This window comes from Mycteria americana, chromosome 9, assembly GCF_035582795.1.
Source record: "Mycteria americana isolate JAX WOST 10 ecotype Jacksonville Zoo and Gardens chromosome 9, USCA_MyAme_1.0, whole genome shotgun sequence".
Classification (NCBI taxonomy): Eukaryota; Metazoa; Chordata; class Aves; order Ciconiiformes; family Ciconiidae; genus Mycteria; species Mycteria americana.
In genome coordinates this window covers 297904-321801 of record NC_134373.1, presented here as the reverse complement: position 1 = coordinate 321801, position 23898 = coordinate 297904, and the positions used below count along the sequence as shown (strand labels likewise).

Below are 23898 nucleotides of genomic sequence, written 5' to 3'. Positions count from 1 at the left end.
GAGCCAGGGAGCCGCGGCCCCGCGCCGGAGCCCGCCCAGGGCAGCCCCTCAGCACTGCTCGGCAACGGCCGGGTCAGCTTCCCTGCGGCCACCGCCCCCCTCCTCCCATTGGTTGTCTCCCGCTCCTGGGCGGGGCTCTGGCTGGCGGCCCGTTTGAAACTGGCCATCCAGCGCAGCCCGGGCGGCGGACGGCTACCTCTCCCATTGGTGGCCGCTGAGGAGGGGCGGGCACTGGCGGCAGCGGGGGCGGAGACAAAGGGCGTGCTCCAGCTTGCGCTGTCTATCCCAGGAGTCAGTTAGCGAGAGTGGGCGGGGCTAGGCTAACAGCTGCTGTCGGCATTGGCTCTGAGCCTCCTGGGTACGGTGATTCTCGCCAATTCCCGGAGAGCTTCCTCCCTTCCCGGGAGGGCGGGCCAGCCCTTACTTTCTCATTGGCCAGCGCTGGCTGCCGCCGCCTCGCGGTTGGCGGTGGAGCCGAGGCGGGCGGGGAGAAGGCGCTGGGGCGGCCATGACCGAAACTTCTGTGTCCCGTCTGGTGTGACAGTTGGAGCAGCGAGGGGCGCGGGCCGGGCCCGGCTGCCGCCTCCGGGCTCCTGGCTTGCCCGCCGCATGGACGCAGAGGAGGAGGAGTGGAGGCGGAAACTGGAGGCCGGCAGGGCCAAGGTGAGGGGAAGGGGCCCCGGCTTGGGGGGGGGCCGCGCCCGCCCCAGCCTCGCCCCCGGCGCCCTGCGGTGCCCCCGGCCGGGTACCGAGCGGGGGGGCCTGGCGGGAGGCTGGCTCCCGGAGCCGCCCGCGGCATCGCCTCTGCCCGCCCCAGGTCTCTCCCCCGCGGCGGGGAGCCGGCGGGTTTTCCCTCGTCGCGTGGCGGGGCTGGTGCCGCGCCCGAAGCGGCACTCGGGTCCGGGGGTGCGGGCGGCGGCAGCGCTGAAGGGTTGCTGCCAGTTCGGAGCTGTGTTGGGAGATGAGAGGTGTTTACTTGAGCAGCGTGGCTCTGCCAGAAGTAAATGTGCCCAGCGGTGCTCCCTGAATGCAGGTTGCCTGGGAGGTTTCCCGAATTACTGCAGAGGTATATAAACGGTCTCTTCAGTGAGCAAGGAGCAGCGTAAAGTAGTGCGTATATCTTCCCCCAGGTTCTGGTTTGGTTTGGTTTTCCCAATTCTCCCGTTTTTACCTAGGCTTCTACTCAGTTATTTGTGGAAATACCATATTTCCAGGTGAGAATCCCCAAGAATAGGTGTTACATGTTTTACTACTTCCATGACTAGTCTGCTTGCCCCTGCGTCTGCAGGTGGGTTACTGGGGAACTGGGTGGGTTTGGGTTGTTTCCCGGCATGCTGTTAGCGAACACTTCCACACTGTGAGCAGTTACATGCCTTCAGTTAGGTGTAGTTTGGTGGGATTGTGTAGAGAGCTCACAGGACTTGACTGATGTGTAAAGGTAACATTCTCTTAGTAATTATCGGCAGCAACTATGTGACTAGCACTTGATATGTATTAACCCTCTTAGAGAAAAACGTCTGCTTTGTTGTGGTAATGATGGTCAAGAAGCTGATTAGAAATGCCTGATTACTTTTCTTTTAATGCAACATTTCTCCTGGTTTTTGAGCTGTTATTGTCATATTTCCCTTCTGGGGCTCTATTGCTGAATGAGGCTTGCTGGTCTGCAGCTAAAGCTTTTCCCTGTTCTCACCATCCTAGTAGGACTGGAATGGGGGACTGCAGCTACAAGGGGATAGCTGAGGCTGCACAGGGTGTCAGGAGGTTTGGACAGATCAGATCTTTCCATGATGTGCTACAGCCTCTGCACCCCTGATATCACTCCTAGTGCTTCTCCCACAGGTATAGGGGCATGGCCCTTTCTGCAGGGGACCTGTCTAGAAATTTAGCTCGTGGGGTCAGAGGTGGCTTGGAGCTGTGCTGTCTGCCTCAGATCTTTTCAGCAGTCCTCTGTGTTTCTGTTTCAGCTCCCTCCTCCCAGTGCTGTGCAGAAGGCAATTAAACAGAGCGTTACTGGGAGGGGAGTGGGGTTGTGGCTGGAGCTGCGCTGAGGCAGCTTGATGGTGGGCAGTACAGCTCCTCTGTCCCTGGCCTGTCCCACCCAGATGCTGTCATGGTTGCCACACTCCTTGCTCCCGCTCAGCAGCTCCTCATCTGCTTGCCCTCGCAGCCTTGATATGTGCTGTGTGGACACAATCCCCTCTTGGAGAATGATTGCGTGACTAGTTTTCGGATTAATACTGAGAGAGGAAACTTCAGGTTGAAAAGTTGCATTAGCTGTGACAAGCCTGATGTTAACATTTCTTTTGTAACCCTTCTCTAAGTGCAGTATCTGTTTATAGTTAGAAAAATGTGATAGACTTGCCTTGAATAAGTTATGAGTTCCCACCTGTTGTACAGCTGTTGTTTGCCATTGAAAAAAAAAAAAAGTGGGCACTTGCATTACGTTTGAAGTTATGTGTGCAGAGCCAGTGATGCATTTATTTTTTTTTTTAAACTGTGTGCTAAATATCTCTCATCTTACCATTAAAAAAAAAAATTGTTAGTAGTCCATCAATGTTGCTATTGCATGGTATCATCCACCTGGTATACTGAGAGGAAAGGAAAGGGTTTAGAAAGGCAGAGATGGATGTAGTGCTTCCTCTGCTTATTAAAATGTCACAGAGATCCACTACTTTGCTAGCAGATCATGGGCACCAGACAATTTTAAAAAACCACCCAGACAAATGAATGGAAGCAATATCCCTTGGGGCTTGCTAAACGCCAAGATAGTATATTTGGCTTTGGAGGGCAAAGGCGTGAGCTGCAGATTCCTTAGTATGCTCACACCCAGTTTCTAGCATGTATAGCTGTATGCTTGCCCTGTTTTGTATCTTTACTTACGTGCCTGCAGTTGGTGAGCTAACTTACGGAACAGATGCATGTTGGGCTAATTACTGGAATAAATGTACCTTTGGTCTTATTCAGTGTAGTCCTTTGCGTGTTCTTAAGCCTGTAGTATGATATGGTCATGCTGCCGAGTAGGTGGGCTGCAGGACTGTAACTTGCTTCAGAGAATTCCTCTGGATAGCTCATGTTTTTGAAGGCTCTTCTATAATAGAGCAGTAGGGAAATGTCCCTCCTTTTTGTTCTTTTCCTTTTCTTTCTTCTTGTTTTGTTTGCGCTGCCCTCCTCATGAATACAAATGCAATTTTGAAAGGGAGAAATAACTGTGAGTAGGTACAGTATTTCCTTCCTGCGGTACAGGCCTACAGCAGCTTAAGGTGATCCCATCTCCGGACCCGTACAGAAGTGTTCAGTGTTCATCCAGAGCAGCTTCCTGAATCATCTCACTGCATCACTGTGAGGGTGCTCGTGACAGCAGGGGACAGGAGTGCCAGGCTAGCTGTGTGTTGCAGGCCTCTGTTGTTGCAACCTGACTTGTAGCAACCCATGCAGTCATGCTAACTGCAGTCTGATACTGCTTGAATCTGGAGGTGAGAACTGCTGTGGGGTTTTTTGCCTCCCCCCCAAATTATTTTTTGTCTTTGGCATCCTTAAATTTTAGTCTGCTAAATAATGACTTGGGAAAGGAACATAATGTGAACGTTTTCCTCTTTAAACCAGTATTTGCATTATTCTTTTTCATATAGGAATAAAAACTCCATTATTGAAATGCATTTAAGTTATTACCAAATAATAATAATAATATGTGCAACTGTTGTATTAATTGGAAATTGTCATGATTTGGCAGCTAAATACTGACAGTATTGGGTACTTCAGATTTCCATTTTTAATAAATGCAATACTGATAGCCGAGGTAATAATTGAGAAATGGAACAAACCCCAAGTATTTGGTGCTGCTTTTTTCTCCTTGTTTTTTTCCACCTCAAGTTAGTTAGTATGCATGGTGGCCATCTGTGCCTCTCGTTACGGACCTGTATGTGCCATACCTCATGTGTGAGAAGTTTTTGCTGTTCCTGCATTTTGCATGGTAGGAGTTCAAAAAGGAGTACGTGTTTTCCAGGAAGTTTTCCCACTTCATCAGTTTGAGAAAGCTCTAAAAAATGTTTCTGGGTTTTGTCTAAGAGCACTCATGCTTATGTTTACTGTATCTAGGAAGTGGACTAAGGTTTATTTGAACAACCTGTTTCTATGTGGTGCTGATGTGGTTTTCTGCTCTGTTCCATTTTCTATGGGTATTCTTTTGGTACTGATTTCTGAAGCATGTAAAGCAGTAAGTGAAGGAGGAAATTATGTGAGAGGCAGGCTGGGGAGAGCTGAACAGTGCTGCGTGTGCTGTAGTTTTCCTGTCTGCTAGCCCATGCTGCTGGTGCCAGTCAGCTTGTGATAATGTGGTGGAAGGATGTCAGCGTAGCAGTTAATCGGGGATGGGGATGACATGGAGACCATGCAACACAAAACCTGGCAGCCTTGTTCTAGTTCTGCAATGCTCGTGTGGTGCTGGCCGTACCAATTCAGAGGTGCCTTGTGGTTGCCACTTTTAAGTGACTGGTCCTGGTGAAATGAAGTTGGAGTATATTGGTACCTGCAGAAAGGCCGGGTATTCTTCTGTATGGAGAGCTGCTTTGGATGCTATGGTGGACAGTGCTGTTGGTGTTCCCGTGGTGTGCTATGTCTTGGCTAAAAGTGAAGCTTTCACCTCTGCACATGCTGCTAGAAAGCAAACTGAGAATTGGGTCCTTCAAAAGGGTATGATGGGATCTCACTGGGATGGGGAAGGGTCAGTATTATATGCTTTCTTCATATTCACACACACTACTTCATGTTGGATGACTGTGTGTCTGATGATACTCTTATAATGACATATAAATTCATGTGGCTGATTAAAGGCTCTGGAAACTTGATACTGCCCTAACTAGCACTTTTCCCCGTCCCGTGGTTCCAAGAATCTGGAGCGCGTTTAACTCCAGACACTTTCATGGACCAACAAGTCCAGTAGTTCCGTAAAATTTTGGAGTAGCTGGATATTTTTGCACAATATGTATTATGATTTCATATGTTTAATACATATGAATGGGACAAAATAATTTTTGTTTTCTTTGATCTGTGCATTTAAAAATTCATACTCATTTAGATATTCAGTCATGGCACAGTCTTGGTATTTTAATGTCAAATACTTGGTCTCCCTTCATGAAATCATTAACTGCTCTCTATGATGGCCACTTTCTTTGCCTTTCCTTTCTTATATTTTCTGATTGTTTTACTCCTGTTTTCCCTTTTTTAGTGCTTCAGCAGCTTCCTCTAGTCTCCATTTTTCTGCAGGTTTCCTCCTGTTCCTTTTCCCCATGTTATCAGGTTGATTAGTGCAATAGCTGTTTGTGACATGTATTGCCATCAGTAAGTGCTAGAGTTAACACCTGATTTCAGAGAATAGTATTTGTGTCTCACTACAGCTTTATTTACTGGTCTGTTCATTTTACTTATTTTGAAAGGCAACACGGCACCTGGCAATTTTTATTTAATCTGCATTCTGTATGGATGCAGATTACTATGGAAACTCCAGAACTTAATCTTAAAAATAAGCTATTTGTACATAAACATCTTAAGTGCAGGTAAGAAACTGATGTCTTTCTGCAAATACACCTTTTGAACAGGCTGCTCAGGCTAGCAGGTGTGTAACCATGTATCTCTTGAGTAGCTAAGCTGTCAGGTAGAAGTTGCTATAATGGCATGGGCGTAAGGAGAAAAAGTTGAAGTAAATCAATTTCACAAGTTGAATGAAAAGAAATGGAGAAGGTTTTTCTGCAAGGTGGCTGTTTTACAGGAAAACCAAGCTGTCAAGCAGTGGATTTTCCTATATATTGCAGATAGAACTTGGCAATTATGTTTACATCCCGTCATCATTTGACTATCTATTGTATCTTATCACAAGGATATATTAATGGTGAACTTGATAACCTATGGTTGTAACCTTGAGAAGGCTTTTTCCTTCTCAGAAGGATGTCTGGATTTATGCTGTGGGAGAGATATTACTTGGAAATGCTGCCTAAACACAATACTAGAGTTGAAAATATGATAATTCTTTTTAAGCTGTTTAAGGTGCTAAGGAAACTTGGGTAATAAATTCTGTCAGTGACGTTCTTTACAAGTCCCTGGTGCTTCATAGAGCTGTGATAGTCTGATAAAGTAGAGCATCTGATTCTTCAACAGAAGAAATTAAAATGACCTGGCTTAATTGATTTTCTATTTATGTACTGTAGGCTGCTTTCTGCCTGGGAAGTTTTGCTGTATTCTCTTAAGGGGGTGGCAGGGAAGGAGCATGAGGATTCACTTCCGTTAATTTTAATCTTAAAGCTTACGCTGGCAAAGATCTGTTTAGATACATTTCTAGGGGGTTATTGTTTTCACCAGTCTTGCAGAAAGACTGCTCAATTATTATTTTTTCCTAATGATTCTAGTATATTAACAACTCGTTCCTGTACTAATTTGTCTTGCTGTAATTCTGGATTGTCATTGACACACAAAGTTTCACTGAGTAAAATTTGATTCTTGTATTGAAATGAATCTTTAGTACTGGTGTGAGGTTTCTTGCTTAATTGCACAGTTATCCAGTATGTTCTGAATGTGTAGAAAGTAGGAAGATAAAGCAGTTTTTCTGCAGATGTATATATTTTATCAAGATAGGATCTTCATCACCCATGAGTGTGTTAATCTTGTGGTCCTGCTACCTTTTTCTCACTTACCTCTCCCTCTACCTCTTCCAATCTTTTCTGCACAGTTTGCTTACTTCAGACAACGAAAAACAAAAAGCGACATCACGCAGTCGCAGAAAAAGACGGCGAAGAGGAAGGGCTCGTCTGTCCACACGCATGACGTTCCGAAGGAAGAGTACGCACTAGCGGCCCAAGATGTTGGTAAGGGTATAGAAAGTAAAGCTGAAGACACCAACCTACTAGAGAGTAAGGCTGAAGACACCAACCTACTAGAGACAACAACAGAGACAGAGGTAAATCTTAGTATTTCTTGCGTTTCCCTTCACTCCGCCTGCAGATAACAAGTATTCCAGGTGATTGTTTTACTTAATTGGCTATTAGCTCTCTGGCACTGTCAACTAGCTGCCATTGAGAAGTAAGTAAAGTGATGTATTTTCACTTGTAATAATTAAGTCTCTTACAAAGTGATGTCAATAACAGAAAACAACATCTCCATTATGTGGACTGGACAGCTGGTATGGTCAAGGAGCTGTCTGCTGTTAGCCTGCTAAATCGAGGTCTTTCACCTTTCACTGCCATTAACTTCTCTTTGGGCAGACTTCTGGTTTTGTGGCTGCACCTCTGTGAAATGGCAAATCCAGACTGAGAGGAGTAGTAGATGAGCAAAACTGTCAGGACCTTATAATGCACAGCATTAGTTTGGTTTTGTATCACTTGCTGGCTCAAATGTGCTTAATGTTTTCTGAAAAAAATACAGTTTGTTCCAGCATGCTCTTAGTAGGCATTGTAAAGCCAGCATAGATGTTACATTCTCTGACAAATTTGTTTAAAATGTGACTCTGCCTGTGCCTGATGTATTTCAGGATGTTTGTACTGATGACCCTCTAGAGGTAGCCCTGTAGTCATGTCAATAAACATGGAAACATAGCTTGTGATATAGCTTGAGGTTACCAGACATCTGCTAATAGATGTACTTGGTCTGCCTGAATTAAGCAGTTTCTTTCTTGCTTCAGCTCACAAGCAAGATTTTTATTTTTATATCAGCTGTGGATTAGACAGTCATGTGATGCTTTCTCTTTCTGTCTCATAATAAAAATAAGCAAACGTAGTTTTGAACAATTTTTTTTTAATAGGAATCCAGCTTGCTTCAGAAGGGGTTGGCTAATGCTTTCACAAGCCTCAGAAGTTACAAGGCAACTCTCCGGCTACAACAAACTGTATCTATCTTGGTCTGGGAGTTTGTTTAGAAAGTAGTTTCCTTTCAGCATGTTGTCTATGCAAAGATTCGTGAGTTTTGGGGAGGTGGTGCCTTCTGCGTAAAAAGCATCTCTCCAGCTGTTGGTGTGTTTTCACAACATACAACAACAGTGTCAAACTAGTGTATTCACAAACCTGCAATAATGGAGGGTACCATTTGCATGTATTATCCTGCTTTCTGTTGTGAGGGTATCCCTAGTGCTTTCAGGATATCCTGGACGTAACGTTAGTGTTGCAAAGGCTTTTATGAAGCTACATGCCAAGCTGTCTGCACTAAGAAAAAAGCATACAGTATTTTGTCACTCAGCCATAGCAGCGTCAGCAGCATCCTTATTACATTCATGTGAACTTAAATTAAAAAGCAAACAACAATCACTTACTGCTTCTAAACAGCTTCTGTCAAAATAGCTGGTTTGTAAAGCAAATGGAATTGCTTTCTAGGTTATGTGGAGAGGGCACCAGTAGTCATTGGAAACTACTTCGTGCAGATTCAAAATACAGGGAGGGTTACGGGCTGCCTTTTCTAAATAGTGCTACAGTCATCTTTGTCTTGTCATGAATTTAGTGAGAGGTAAATATTTTTCAAGCTATCAAGCTACATTAGGTATATGCGTCAGAAAATAGTACTGCTTTCGTAATTGTCTGAATGATTTTAGCATGTTTGTTAAGTAATCTCCTGTCAGTTAGTTACTAATATTTAGTAGTGGATTAAAGAGTGCTCAACAGTATTTGCAAGCCACAAAAGCAGAAGATAAAACATTGAATCTCAATGGTGAGACTTAGCCCTACGTTTTTGAGTAGACATTCATAATAATTTTAATTTTTTTCATTTATTTCATTCGTTTAACCATGGATGACCAGCTGAGTTTAGCATTAAAGTCAGTCTCTCTTTCTCTCACTGGTATGTTGTCTCACGACATGGACATTTCTGGCTCATGTGCTCAAGGTGTTTCCAAAATAATTCAGCTTTTCTTTATATATCTTTAAAATGGCCATGATTTAGTGTTTGTTTTGTTTGTTTGCTTACCAGAGGAGTGCTGACTTGTCCAACTGGGATGTACTGAATGATCATGCAGCAGAAGTAAGTATGAAAGAATGTGTCTTTGGTAAAAGGTGCTGATATATATGTGAAAGAAGAGTATGATAATTGATTACTAAAATGATTAGTTATTCAGCATTGTTATCAAATGTGATAAAAGTGGTGCGATTTCACTATTTTACGGTCTAAAACAGGTATTTATCTGTACGTACGTGTACTGACTGCGAAATTGGTTGCAAAGAGCACTGGTTTTAGTGAAATCATTGAGCTTGTCCACAGAAATTTGAGTGATGTTTTTACTTGAAAAGTAGGTTCATTCTTTAATTATTTCATACATTAAAACCAAAAAGTATTTAAAGTGAAATACAAGATACTGTCTCCTCTGTGAGAATTGTAACAATATCGCTCCTAAAGAACCCACAGGATTGTTTGGAGCAGCTTCTCTCTTTGTACTTGCTTTTTTGTTTTGCTGTTAAAGGCCATAGAAACTCAGGATGTTGAATATTTATTTGCAATAGCTGCTTATGCTTGAACTTTATGTTAAGTCAAGAACTTTACATTTTTATTTTTCCTATGGATGGACTGTTCTCCAGTCAGCACAGATGTATGTAAAAACTTTGTTTAATTTTCGTAGTATTCCCCCCTGCCCAGTTGTAAGTTGGAATGTATTTTAAATCCCAACACGTGTCAAAATGGCACTTTGCCACAACTTGGTGCTATAGAATCACAGGGCTCTTCTCCCTAATTTACTTTTGTGCCTTAAAGTATTATATGAAAATATATTATCTATGACAATTTTTTATTTGAAATTTTTAAGAATCTTGTATTTAATAGAAACATTACATATAAAGTCCCAATGTTGAATTACTTTTAAACTAGAAGTTGCCCAGGATTTAAGCTTGAATTTGTATTCAGAGTAATCACAAAACAGAAATGGTATATTGTTTTGGTGAATAAATACATTTTTGTTTCTTTTATGAAGAAAATTACGATAAATTCTGCTGCAGAATACAGTGGGCTTGATGCTAAGGTGTGTCAGGCAAGAATAGCTGAGTTAGAGGACAGACTTCTGGAGAAACAGGAAGCAGTCGAAAGACTCACTGCACAGATGGACGAGCTACAGGAACAACTTGCCCAGCACAGTGACTCTATGCAACTTCAGGTATGTTTCATAGAATTGGATAATGGGGCTAATACTACTTTATTTTAATGCTAAAAATATTTAGGAGACAAAACTCAAAATACGTGTTGTCTTTTGTTGAAAAGTACTTCACCTTGCTAGCATGTGCTGCAAAAAGCAGTACTGAGGTTTTCCATTCACCAGTGTCCAGGACTTCATATTGCTTGAATCAAGTGAGAGTAAAATTAAATTTGAAATGCTTCTATTTTTAGAGAGTTTTTATGAAATGCATAGTTAAATTCTTCTGCTGAGAAATGGTTGGACACTTGCTACTAGTTTTTATTGATAAATTTTCTTACTATATTGAGGAGTGGGCCTTTATAGAGAGAACCTGCAAGAACCACTAAGGTAGGTGTAGTTAATCATACATTGAGGTAGGGGCTCAATGTAAAAACATGGGACTTATTTTTAAAGTCAGTATTTATTAAAAATATATATATATTATGTATCAAGGTCATGCTGAAAAACGGAGCAAAAAATCCCTCCGGTGTATTGTTCAAACTATTGAAAAGGAAGTTCCTATTGAAATGTCAATGGTTCTGTGGATATGCCTGAAAAACACTTCATGGATGCGTCTAGGCTCCTTTTCAAATATTCAAATGGCATGGCAGACACCACTCCCACCACCCCCCACCCTCACCCCCCGATGACTTTTTACCCCAGAGATCGTTCACACTTGTTGAATATTTGTAAATACTTGTGGCTTTTTGGTTTTGGGGTGGGTTTTTTTTGTATGGGCAAATGACTAAGTAGAATAAGTTAAACTTTGTTAAACTGATATGTACCTTCCCCTCTCCCAAAATATTAAAAAAAGATATTTTGAATACCCTTTCTCTAGCATTTCTATGTAAAGGTAAATTACCAGGTGCTTCTGAAGAATAGTTACTTCCCCCTTTACATGTTGTTTTTCTCCTTTTAGGACTGGGAAACAAAGACATTTCCTGTCGGTGAGAAATAAATTGAAAAGGTTAATGTAATTAACGTAAAATAGGATTAAAGTATCCCATCTCATTAGCGTTCTATCACATGGCTTAAAAGGAGAGTTGACAGATAGGAAACAATTTAGGGGGTACTAAATATTCATTTTAATATTTAGTACCCCCTAAACTGTAGAAAACTTGATTGGTTTTACATCAATAAGAGCTACAAAATTTTTAAGTAAAAATATTTATTTCATTACTGGTATCCTGTCATTTGTTTAAAAAGTCACTTTTGATTAGGTTTGTCATCTCTTTGAGATCAGTGTAAGATTCCTCTTTCATCATGCTTGCCATCATGTTTGGACACAAATATTTCTGGTCCTTTGGTGCAAGTTTGTTAAAACTTCAGTGTAACTATAGACTCTAACAGTTTTGCCTTGATAAAACTTACTGGGTTCCTAATATGTTAATATTTTAATTTTAAAAGTGCACTTCTTGTGATTCATGTAGGAAACTACTGTTCAAGAGCAGAATGAAGTCATCAGGAAACTAACAAGCTGCCTTCAACAGGCGAAGAGGGATCGGGATGACCTCCAGGAAGAGGCTTCGCATGTAGGTGGTCAGATCCATGATTTACAACTTCAGCTACATCAGGTGTGCCTATCCTCCAATTTTTGTTTCCTTACAAAGAGAATAAGAACAGGTTTGGAATATGAATGTAAAAACATATTGAGCTTATCGCATAGCTCTTCATAGTTCAGTTGCAATGCAGCAGTGAAAATTATTTCGGGGCGAGGCAGAGTTTTCTCCAGTTGCTAGGGAGAAGTCCCAGAGACATCCTTATATTGCACTTACCTGCTTGTGTCATGTTTGGGAGGTCATTACTCTTCTTTGTCCATCAGTTTAGCCCTTGTTAGGGAATTTTACCCAATATTGTTAGTGGTTTGGTATCACACAACGATCACTGTAATGATATGGGCTTACAAGTGATCAGTTCTCCTTGCATTTGCCAAAGAAAGCTCTGAGTATATGTATGGGCAACTGTAACAGCTCAGCTGTTATACAGAAACTTGCTATGTTGAGGTAATGTGACTTGGCTCAAAGAAGGAGATTTAAAATAACCTGAAGACAGTTGATGCAACCCCTGTGACACATAGGAACATGCTTCAGTGAACAAGTTGATCATGGATCTAATCCCTGGATAATGAGATATGCTGCAGCCTTTCATCTACTTTAAAAAAAAATTTTTTTAAAATGCTGTATTCTTTTTTGGTGATGTTCAGTGTTCTAGTGGCTATTCTCTCTAAACACCTGTATATTTGTTGTCTCAGGAGCCTTGTAGAATATGCCAAAGAGTAATATTTATGTTTACTTACCATTTCAGGTTTGCAAGATAAGAATTGCACTAGGAGGGATTACGTGTCTTAAATGTCTGGATAGGAAGGGGGTTTAAAAAAAATTAAAAGTAAAAACTGGGACTTACTGAAGTCCAGGGATTATCTTGAAGGAGTTGCTCATGCCCTGAAAAATAAATCCTCTGCTAAATGAAATTCTAACTTTGGAAAAGAACAAAAAATACTGCATTCTATGTACAATTCTGACTACTATTGACAAAATATGGGGTAATAGTGAAAATTACTCTACAGCTGATTGTTGGGATTTGCTCCATAAGCCATTGAAAGACAACGATAAAACCTCTAAATAGCACTTCAGGCATATTCTAAACCAGGCTAGTAATATGATGCAAGTTGTTTGTGGAAGCATATCAACTTTGATAACAGATGAAAGTACTGATACTGTCTTAAATATTTATCTTCTTGGTTTTAGCAAAGTCTTTAGAAAAAGGTTTTAAAAATGAATAAAACACATTTTCTTTTACCCCCATAGGGGTAAATGTTTTCTTTTCATTTGGAAGGAGGTGGAGAGAAAAAAACCCTTGAGCTGTAACCCTTGAGCTGTATTGAGCTGTAAATCCTTTGCAGAGAAGACTGGTTTTGTTCATTGTCATCTTACCAGTATGTCCAGTCCACTGGAAGTCCTGCTTTGTTTTAAGGGCTTCATAGAGATGAATTATCTAACAATTATATCTTTACAGTAAGTAATAGTATCTAAAACATGACAAGTTTTGTCTGACATTTTAGGGAGATTCTTATTCATTGAGAATGAAAGACGTAGGGTAAATCTGTAGGAAATGAATACAGTATATTTTATGCATGCAGTGAGACTTGTGTCTGAGTTATTCTGATATAAACTTTCTTCTGACTGTGAGTACCTTTATGTCTTCAGGTTAATGAGATGCTGAAGAGGAAAAGCCCTGGGAAAAATGAAGTATTAGAAGCCCAGCAGCAGATGTCCTTGTTTCAGAACTGTCTCAAAGAGCAAAACGCACATTTGGAGATGCTGCGTCAGAAAGCACATGACCTGGAAGTACAGCTTGAGTCTTCTCAAAAGGTAAAAACTGTTTAAAGTGCCTTTATAATTATGAGTTCTAGGTAGTTAGGTTATGTCATATTTCAATGGCATATTTCATATGTAATATTTTATTTTTAAGGATACCAAAGATAAAGAAAATCTCCTTTCCCAAATGGAAGAGGATATGAAAGATAAAATCCAACAACTATACAATAGCATAGGAGAAAAAGAGCAACATATTAAAAGTCTTCAAGATCTGTTGACATCAGAAAGATTTAGTTTGTCTATACTACAACATACCCTTTCTCTCCGAGACTCAGAAATAACAGAATTAAAAAATGAAATAGCTTTATCCAAAATGAAAGAACAGCAACGTATTGAAGAACTGAAAATCAGTCATGAAAAGGATATTTGCAGACAGTTGGAGAACTTGAGGGCTGAGCTGGAGAAGTGCCACAGAAGAGAGATTGCAGAAGCCAAGCAGGTATATGAAGAAGAAATTATTTTAAAATATAAGAATGAACTTGAACAGTTAAAAAAAGAACTCTGTGCTCTGAATTCTGAAGAACATATACAGAATTTGAATGGCATAATAATTGACTTGAATAATAGTCTTCGTGAGTCTGAAATTAGTAAAGAAAATTTGAGAAGGAAATTTGAAAACCAACAGGAAGACTTCCAGAGAGAAAAATCTGAAATTGAGACTAAATACAAGGACTTAATTGACGACCTTAAGTCTCAACTTTCTGATGCAGAAGAGCAGGTCAAGGAAGCCCAGCGACATAAACAAGAAAAACAGACCTTGAATGAAGAGATTCAGAAACTGAATTCGTTCATCCAGGAATTAAATGAAAAGCGACTTTATGAAGCTGAAAAAAGTATAGATGTAAGGCAAAAGCATGATGAAGAGATTGTCTCCAGTAAAAAGCTAATGAAATGGAGGGAAAAACAGATTTTACCAGAGGTGTCGCAGGTGCAGAGAGCAGAGCCTAAGGAGATGTGGAATAAAACGCACCAGTTGAAAGGGGAAGATAAGCTAGTTCATGAAGAACTAGAGTTCCAGCGTGACTTGGGAGTAGACTCCTCAAGGGATCAATTAGAAGAAATTAAGAATTCAAAGACCACAGAGATTAATGAAAGTAGTGAAGGAGATAACCTGTCTGAAGAACACTTGTCAGAACTGGGGCTTTTCAGTGGTGATGAAGGCATACTGGCTAAATATCTCATCTCCACCGAGAGACCGGAAGAGTCATATGCGTCCAGCACTTCTGAAGGTTATGCCATTGAAGAAGGTAGATGCAGTAGGTATGGGTTAGACAGTAGTGTGCTCCTAGAACCCAGCAGAGATTTTATGCCACCTCCATTAAACGTTGGCCTTGATGAGGAAACATATCCTAGCAGTTTGGCTCAAGAGACTTTTGAAGAGACTGAGGTGGGAGCAGAGGCCTTTGTTTCATTTTTGTCAGATAGCTCCCTGCAGCAAAACAAAATAAGTGACCACAATGATGTAAGGGATGATGAGACAACTTGTTTAGTAGAGAGATGTGTGAAGCTAACTGAGCAGCTCCATGAGAAGGAGTCAGCCTTGAAGAAATCTTATCAGGAGACCCAAGAAGCTGTTGGAAAATGGGAAAAAGTAATGGCTGAGCTGTCTCATACACGTGTGGAACTGGATGAGGAACGTGAAACACGGATCCGTTGTGAAAAAGAACTTCTTCAAAAAACAGAGAAGGAGAAAGAACTTGAAAACAAAATAATGTTTCTAGTAAAGCAGCAGGGTGAGGATGGAGGCCAACCTTACTGTGCTGTAGAGCCTTTACCAGAAGTGTCAAAATCCTCTACGTGGCAAGAAATGGTAAAAGACCTCCAGGAGGAAAGAGAAATGTTGATGGTGCAGCTGCGAACTCAGGAGCAATTAGTGAAAGATGTTCAAGAACAGAAAACAGCTTCTGATTCTGTAACAAGTGAAGTACAGTCTCTTTTTGGACGTCAGTTAGCTGCTTTGCAAAGTCAAAGGGATCAAATGCAAAGCCAGCTTGATGCTCAGAAGGCTAAAAACCAGATAATAGCAGAGCTGCTTGGTCAGAAAACCATATCTGAAGAGACATTGCTAAAAGAACAGGAGTTGCTCAAAGCTGAAATCGATAATAAAGAACAAAATTTAGCACTCTTACTGAAGGAAAAAACAGCCTTAGCAGAAAGATTATCTGACATGGAGGATGGTCTAATAAAAGCAGAAAAAGCACTGGCAGAGAATGCTAGCATCATTGAGGATCTTGAGAAGAACATACATGAACTTAATGCTGAAGTGAAAAACCTCAAAGAAATACAGGAGTGTGAAAGACTGGGATATGAGGACAGATTAAACCTCAGCAACCTAGAAATTAATAAACTTAATGCTGAAATAAAGGCAAAAAGTACTGAATACGGTGAGAAAAAAAGCCAGTTGACCGAAGAAATCACCCATTTGAAGAAGGTTTGTTTGGAGCTTCAGACTCGCTTGCAGGAGTCCTTTCAGTCTGCACAAGCTGCGCAGGAGGCACAATCCGAGATGGTGAAACATTACAAAGAGGAAATCAATCAAATGGAGACTCAACACCTTGCCAAATTAACTAAAGTGAGTTTGACACACAAGAAAGAGGTCGGTAACCCTGATAACAGCAGGAGTCTTGGGATTTCAGAATGCTTAAGGTAGTAATTGCAAATGTTTATATGCCTGTTTTCAGATAGAAGAATTAAATGCTGAAATAAAAGATAAAGTGGAAAAACAGCAGAAGTTGGAAGAAGAAAGAAAGGAACAGATTGCTTTAATAAAAAAGGTAAATGCTGTAATTAGGTTTATTTCAGAAAAATAAACTCATTTTGTGTTGTTTGTCACTTGAGCAGTATAAACGTTTTAGAGATGCAAACATCTATTAATTGTTTTTTCAATGGTGTCAGGAGGACGGGAGAATTCTGGCTCAATAATTTATTAGGGGGCTAACTAACCCTATTTTGAAGAAAACTCTTTCTCTGCAGGTACATGAACGAGAGCATGATCGTGAAATCTCTGAACTGATTACTAAACACAAAGAGGAAATGGAGAAGCTGCGTGCTGAACTAAAGAAAGAACAGCAGCACCTGTTGGATGAACTTCGGCAGCAAATGGCAGCCACGCACAAAGCAGAGATTGAGCAAGCTCAGCTCCAATCACAGGTAAAATAAAGAAACACAGTAATTACTGTAGTGGTTACCTGACTGTTGCAAAGAGAAGGCTCCTTGATTTTTGTGTGTACTATGTGCTCTTTTATGTAGTGCTGCAATTGAAGAATTAGGAGTGTTCCCATGGTGGGTGGTAGTAAATATTTTCTACAGGAGTTCTCCAGGATCCTCACTGCAGTTATATTTTAATATTCATTCTGAAGAAAACAGGATGCTTAAATTGATGGGTTTAAAAAAAACCCCTATCAACAAGGAACAAACAACAAAACAACTTTGTCATTTCTCTCATCTTGATAAGTTTAACGAAAATTAATAAAATTAATTAAAAATTAATTTTAAAATTTATAAAATATACTAAACCCGTCCCACTTTTTAATTTTCTCACTAATGTAATTAGGAATGCTTTTGTGCTTAACTTAAGTATGTAAACCTGACTTTTTCCTCTAAATATTTACTGGGCTTTTGAACACTTCCACTAAATGCGAAGTGGAAATGGGAAGAATACGTCTAGTGTTAGGTCTAATTACAAGATGTTGGTGTACTGTTTAATTTATTTAAGAATTGAAAAGTTTGGTTGGTCTATTTTAGCTGCCACTTCTAACTGTTGGATATTCCTCACTTTTTTTTTTTTAATGAGGCATGGTGAATTTTATTTCCACTTTTCCAATACCAGTTCAGAATATTGCTTTTAACAAATTATAACCAATAGCAAGTACAAGGAATTTTTTTAATAGACAGTGAAAGGTTGGGGTGAGCTTGTGTTCTGCTCTGATGACATTGTAAGGAATTGGACAGATGCAAGGTATTTGGTAGGAGATGAAGTTAAGAGACAGGTAAGGAAAGCCTTTTACTTTGCACTGAAAATGTTATGCAAATCTCATTTGTAACAAGAGTCAGCTTATTTTCAGGGTTCTGTCCCTGCTGTGAAGAAACACTCTCCAAGTACAGAAAGGCGAAACTTGGATGTGTTTAACAGTTGAAACCAATTGAAACTGAAACTGGTCATGAAAAAAGTGAACGGGGAGGGAAAAACCCTTTTTCTTTTCCATTACAGACACTGCACAGCCTTGAATTGGAAGCTTTACGCCTAAGCTTAAATAATATGCACACCTCCCAGCTTGAGCTTACACAGTCTAACTTGAGAAAAGAAAAGGAAACTGCCCTTGTGGAACTACGGGAGATGCTCAATGATAAGCGTGCTCAAGAGGTAGCAATTCTGCAAAGCCGCCATCAGCTGGAGTGGGAGAACGTTAAAGAGCAGTGTCTGAAGGAAAAAGAAGACCTTAAGTCAAAGTATCAGCAAGAACTAGGTATTAAAATTTGGGAATAATGGACCAGAAATTGAAACCCCATCAGTATTTTTCTTCTTCCACAGGTTCCTGTCTTGGTGTAGAGCTGGCCTTTTGAGTGACGGCTGGTGTTGCCTTGAATAGGGACAGCAGCTAGACTGGCGTGTGCAAGAGTGCATGTCTTGTATGCGAAAATGAAGTTTTCCAGACCTAAGTTTAATTTTTCTTCAACTATATGGGCGTTTTGCTGCTACTTCTGTAAAATAACACTATACTGAACTAGTTGCTTTCAGGAGGCATTAGACAGAGCTCTCAAAGAATTTCATTGGTGCAAAGAGTAGAGCTCTTACCCGATAGGTTTCTTAAGGGTTTTTATTGCCCTAAGTCAGCACTGACTACTGTTGTGTTTCTGACAAGATACGGAAATGCTTCCAGGCTTGCCCTCTGACCGGTTTCAAAAGGAGGATAAAGGAGTTGGAAAGGAACTGAAAGGTTCAGTGAGAACCTTCAGCTGGGTGTCCTCTGAGATATGTTTGGTATAAGATTGCATTTTAACATCAGCAAGAGGAAAGCTGCACTTGACAGTACTGAAGGCCTGCTGATGGTGTTCTTGGCATTGTTTGGGATATTTGCCTCTTCCCAGATCAGGGGACCTTTTCTGACCTGTATGGCAGATCTTGAGGAATTTCTGGAGAAGGGTGAGGCCTGCAGCAATTCACTGAAGGAGTTCAGTTTAAGAACCATTCCTTTAGTTGTCCTTCCCTGAGAGGAAGAGAGTTTTAGGGCTGTGTCTTTTTGACCCGAGAGTAGGAAACCATTTGTAACCACCAGTAATATAGTGAAGTGATGGTATGGTGGGATTTGGGAGCAGGAGGAGGTCTGGATGCAGTTCTTAAGATCAGTGCTGTTTACATGCATTTTGGCAACGTAACTTAATAAGAACGTAACTACTTATGAGTGCTTGAGCATAGGGACTGAGAAGGAGAATCTGGAATCAGATGATGCAGGAGACCTGGTAAGGAGTTGTGGGTACTGTTACCTGGGGGGCTAGAGGAAAGACATTTCTCTTCAGGGAGGTGATGACTGGGCATGACCCAAGTCACTTGAGAGCTGGGACACTGTCTTGTAACTTAGATGATACTTCTTCCTCTACTGGACCATTAGCTGGGTAGCTGGCATCATCTTAGCCTCTGAGTTCTCATTTCCCGCTGAAAGACTTGAAATAAGATTGTAAGCTAAGGCAACAGTACTTTGAAGCTGTGAGAAGGGGACTGATAGGCCTTTACAGGGTTCTTGCAGACCAAGAAAGGTGCTGAACAATAAGTTGGAATGAATCTGGGGAGGAGCTGGGAAGGAAGAAGCCATTGGTGTCAGTCGTAATTGAGCAGATAATAGCATCTGTCTTGCAGTCTGTTTCCTAGGCATTTTTAAGAGAAATTTGAAGAGTTTCCTACTTGCTGCTGCTGCTTGCTACTCTTTTGCAGTGTTTCTGGAGATAGAGATGATTCAAACACTTAATAGTGCGTGAAGTGAAATGCTAGCATCTAAAATGACATTGATAGGCATTTGAATTTATATCTTTAGGAATAAAGGTGTGGGGGTTTTTTTTTTTTTTTGTTTGTTTTTTAGTATCATGCTCTCCGTAACTTTAAGCAGACTTTCCTTTGCTAATGAAGCTGAACTTAACCTTCAGGTTGTAACCTTTGCAGTTGTAACTGCTAGGTGCTTATTTTCTAAAATGGAAGTGAATAACTGGGATATAGCATAGCAGCAGATTTGCATAGAACCCAGTACCTTACACTGCTGCATGCCTACCTATTTAAGCCCAGGGTTTGATGGTGAAAATGGTAATCTCATCTATATTTCTACTTGTTATTTAATCATAACATTTTATGTAAATTTATTAATAAGTAGTATTTTATTTCACAGTTGATCAGAGAAGGAAAATAGAATTGGAAATGGAAGAGACACGTATCCAGGCATTAGAGGTACAAATTTTGTTCTTCATACAAGAAAAAGTAAAACTCCTTTCAGTACGCTAGAGGTGGTAGAAGTCCCATGTCTACTACATATATATTGTAGAGGACAAATAAATGGAGGAGAAAAAAAGAGTAGTAATTTACTAAATGTGTTTGCTTTAACAATGCATGTCTTGCTCTCTTAGACTCTCAAAAGAGACTGGCAATTGGAGTCTGAGATGCATTTAAAAAGCACATGTGAAGAGCTGTCTGAAAAACATCAGACTGAAATGGTGGAACTGCAGAAAACTCTGGAAATGGAATTAGAAAAAGTCAAAGCAGAGCTGGGGCTTCTTTCTGATGAGAATGAACAGTCTAAAAGTAAGTGCCATGGTCTGGGAAGCAGGTGTCTTTATTGAACAATGGAAAAGCTAACTAAGTGTTCTTAGAACCTGTATAAAAAGCAAATACAAGATATATCCACGACTCTTAGTGGGTCGATGGCATGAGACTGTCTAGAAAACAGGACGTAAATGAAAAATTGTTTAAAGCGTAGTTAGTTGTGTTGGGTTTTGACTTCCACAGAATATGAGATGGACTATATTTTCCTTCAAGTGTATTAAAGGGAGGTGCTCTTTTGCTTCCAGCTGAAAACCGGCTTTGGCAGTTACTGAATTAATCAAAAATTCTGATTAATATCAATAGAAGCTTCTTCTAACAAAAAAATCAGGTTTGGACTGTGAATAGTTAAAGCTTAATGGAACAGCAGCTTTTTAAAATACTGTTCTGGAAGTGACGTTTTGACACTACTGTAATTGGAGTTTTCATTAACTTGAAAAATGAAATCTGGATGAGTACCTAGCCAGGTACATCTGTTTATGTGTTTTGCTGAGGTGCAGATAGGAGATAGGACTATGAAAAGTTTGCGTGGGTGTCAAAAATCTGACACACTTGTCGAGATAGTGGTTGACCAGCGCAATGGCATCGTGTTTGCTGTTGGTGATGGCGTGAAAAGGAGCCACGAAGATGTGGTGTGCCATGAGGTGAAGAGAAATAGCTAGTCGGGTTGCCTAGCCTCTGAGGTGCTATGCAGGTGAGAGACATGGGAAATAATACTCTCTTCAAATAAATGGAAATGCAGTGTTAAGGGTACTGGATGATCCTGGCTGGCAGGCAGCAAGACCAGGTTTGAGAAGTGAAGAGTAGCCTTTTTGACCTGCCAAGGGCTGGATGCTTTCACAGTGGTTGGCTTGCCTGTGGCTGCTGTGAGGATGTGTTTGTAGCAATAGCTTGTTCTTCCCAGCCTGCACTGGCTTTAGTAGATTTCCCTGAACCTGTATCGTTAAAATCTGTTCTGTGAGGATAACATACATCTCTCGCAGCTCACTGTGGCTGAAATGCGGTCACTTGATTGCAGATTCTTTCTGGGCAGGTCAAGATTTGTTGACCAAAGGAGTTAGTAGCAAGTCTACAGGGTTCAGAGAGTGCTCAGCGCCAAGGCAGAGTGTACTTGGCATGAGCTTTCCCAGTCCTTCCTGTTCATCTCTTCTACTGCCTGCTGCTGAGTGTGGTCATAGGAGAAATTCTGTGTTTGTAGGCCACGAAGAAATGCTTAATTCCCTGTTCCAAGTATGTGTGCTCCTAGTTCAGGATGCTTGTTCATGTATGCAGAGAGCAGATACTCATCCCTCTGACACTACTGTTGGTTACCTCTTGGCTAACAGTGTGGGATGCAGAGAGCTAGGAAGCACCATGTAGAAATATTTGACTTCCAAATACTTGACTGTTCAAGTATTTTTGTGGTTCCCTGTAAGCTAGCATTCTAGTCTAGAGACATGCATTTCTATTTTAGTTGCACAAAAGTTGTACAGGTTATTCAGTAACCAGGATGGTGGTATAACAGAACTCATTTTTAATTTTAGTAAAATGTATAGAATTGGAGAAGCAACACCAGTTAGCCATTACAAAATTACAAGAACAGCTGCAGACTGAACATAACCAACTCCTAGAAGATATGAAGAAGAAAAGCCAAGAAAAAGAACAGAATCTTCAGAAGGAGGTAAATAAGATTTCTTTACTCGTTTCGAGTGGTTGATTATATATAACAAAAACTAGACCACATACACATCATTTGGGTGACTCGTTTGTATTTAGGGATTTTATGGAAAAAATGCATCTCAGGAAATAGGTGAATATTGTGGGATTTTCTATAGTGGTTCAAAATCTTTTGAATGCAATTGTCTTTGTGCCATTTGGTGCTGTTTCTTCCTCTGTATTTGTATGCTTAATTTTCTGGTTCTTGTGTTTCGTTTCTATCTAGCTAATACTTTTTATTTTTGCCAGTGATGATAAATATGGCATCAGGAACAAATTCCTCTCTCTTAGAGGAGTGGGTCTAACAGTTAAGTGCTACTCAGTATCTCTGATAGCATGGGTCAGGGCCCGAGACTCTGGTTGTCACTAAGTGGTTCTACCTATTTCTGACAGAACTGTCTGCATATAAAATAAGCAATTAGAACAAAATTGTTTTTAAAAGGCTGGGGTTTTTTGGTTTGTTTGGTTGGTTGGTTTGGTTTGTTTGTATGTGGTTTTTTTGGTTTTGTTTTTTTTTTTTTACATGTCTTCCATAGCTGGAGAAACTTCAGGTCATGCATGAAGAACTCAAGACTCAGTCACAAGAAGAAATCAGGCAGCTTTGGTCTCAGCTCGATAGTACCCGAGCAAATCGGCAAGAGCTAAGTGGTATGTTCAAAACTGATGCATTTTATTTTTTGTCTCTTCTTCATATAGAAGTATGCATTATTGACACGAAATACTTTTAATCGTGTACCAGAAAAACACAGGTAGGTCACAGAAGTGTTAGTGGGTTGTACCCTAGTGACTGGGTGCATGAAGTGAGAGGTGTGTCCGTGTCAGACGACTAGTTGGTTCTGAAATGTCAAAGAGCGTGGTGTGGCTGTGGGGAAAGACTCACTCCTGTTGTTTTCCTTTCCTTTCCCACTCTGTTCCTGCACCCTATACAAATCTTTAGTTAAAAGCAAACATTTTTCATTGCAATGTCAAAGTAAGTATAATGTAGTTAAAATGGAGAAAATCCTGGTCAATGCAATAACATGCTCCTGTTTGTATTCAGTATGGAAGTGGGTATGAATTCAGTTGAGAAAACTGTTAATTGAAGGTAGACAGTAAAGATCACCACTTAGTTTATGGCTTTGAGTGGGTTATTGTGGCTATGTTATATTCTTTTATTCGGAGGTAATTAAGAGATCAGTCTCCTTTAAAAAAAAAAAGGCAGAAATATTTTAAAACTGTTTGATTAGGTTATATCTTGAGGTAGAAATGGCTTTTTTTTCCCTTTCAGTTTCAAGGTAAGTTAAATAAAATGCTTTTCCATTGACACTCAAAATAGAGATTCACCATCTTCTGAAAAACTTTTAATTCTTAAATATAGGAAAGCCCTGAGTTAAAGATATCACTATTTAAAAAATAAAATAAAAACATTTAGGTGATACTTCTGAAATCAGAATGAATGATAATGTTTTCCTAGAAGGCTAAAAATAACTTCCTTTTTCCATAACAATACTTCTGTTTAAAAAATAAACAAATCCCCTAAACGTAAAAGCAAAAAATAAAAGGAAAACATTGTTGCACAGCAATTAAACATGAACAGTTTTGGGTTTTTTGATTTTTTCTTTTGTTGTTGTTGTTAGTCTTATGTGTATCTGCATTAAACTTATGAAAAAGTCTTGAAGCTTGAGAGAAAATAACAACTGGCTGAAATCTGACATCGTATGCTTTATGTATCTTAAGATTTATGTTTCAAGATTTAGGTGTATTAAACAAAACAGGCAACTTTAGAGTGTAGTGATTGGAGATGACACACATTTTCGGTTGAAATGAAGTAGAACATGTCTCAGATGTGTGTGTGTGTGTGTGTGTGCGAACAGATATATATAATATATGAAAGAAGAAATTTTTGAAAAATAAAA

At 40.1% G+C, this 23898-nt stretch overlaps 1 protein-coding gene across 10 annotated transcripts in view; it reads left to right on the top strand.

Moving 5' to 3' along the window:
- The first annotated feature begins 501 nt into the window (after nt 1-501).
- Nucleotides 502-23898, top strand: part of PCNT (pericentrin) — a 97922-nt gene continuing 74525 nt past the window's right edge. For 7 of the 10 annotated variants that reach the window (XM_075512379.1, XM_075512376.1, XM_075512380.1 and 4 more), the window contains exons 1-14: nt 502-663; nt 6719-6946; nt 8941-8991; nt 9932-10111; nt 11560-11703; nt 13336-13500; nt 13601-16102; nt 16188-16280; nt 16480-16656; nt 17717-17972; nt 19881-19939; nt 20116-20290; nt 21832-21968; nt 22540-22651. In XM_075512379.1, coding sequence (XP_075368494.1) covers nt 610-663; nt 6719-6946; nt 8941-8991; nt 9932-10111; nt 11560-11703; nt 13336-13500; nt 13601-16102; nt 16188-16280; nt 16480-16656; nt 17717-17972; nt 19881-19939; nt 20116-20290; nt 21832-21968; nt 22540-22651 — 4333 coding nt within the window. In that variant the 5' untranslated portion in view covers nt 502-609. The remainder of the gene's footprint in view (nt 664-6718; nt 6947-8940; nt 8992-9931; nt 10112-11559; nt 11704-13335; nt 13501-13600; nt 16103-16187; nt 16281-16479; nt 16657-17716; nt 17973-19880; nt 19940-20115; nt 20291-21831; nt 21969-22539; nt 22652-23898) is intronic. The other 3 variants (XM_075512383.1, XM_075512382.1, XM_075512378.1) reach the window with 2 other exon arrangements.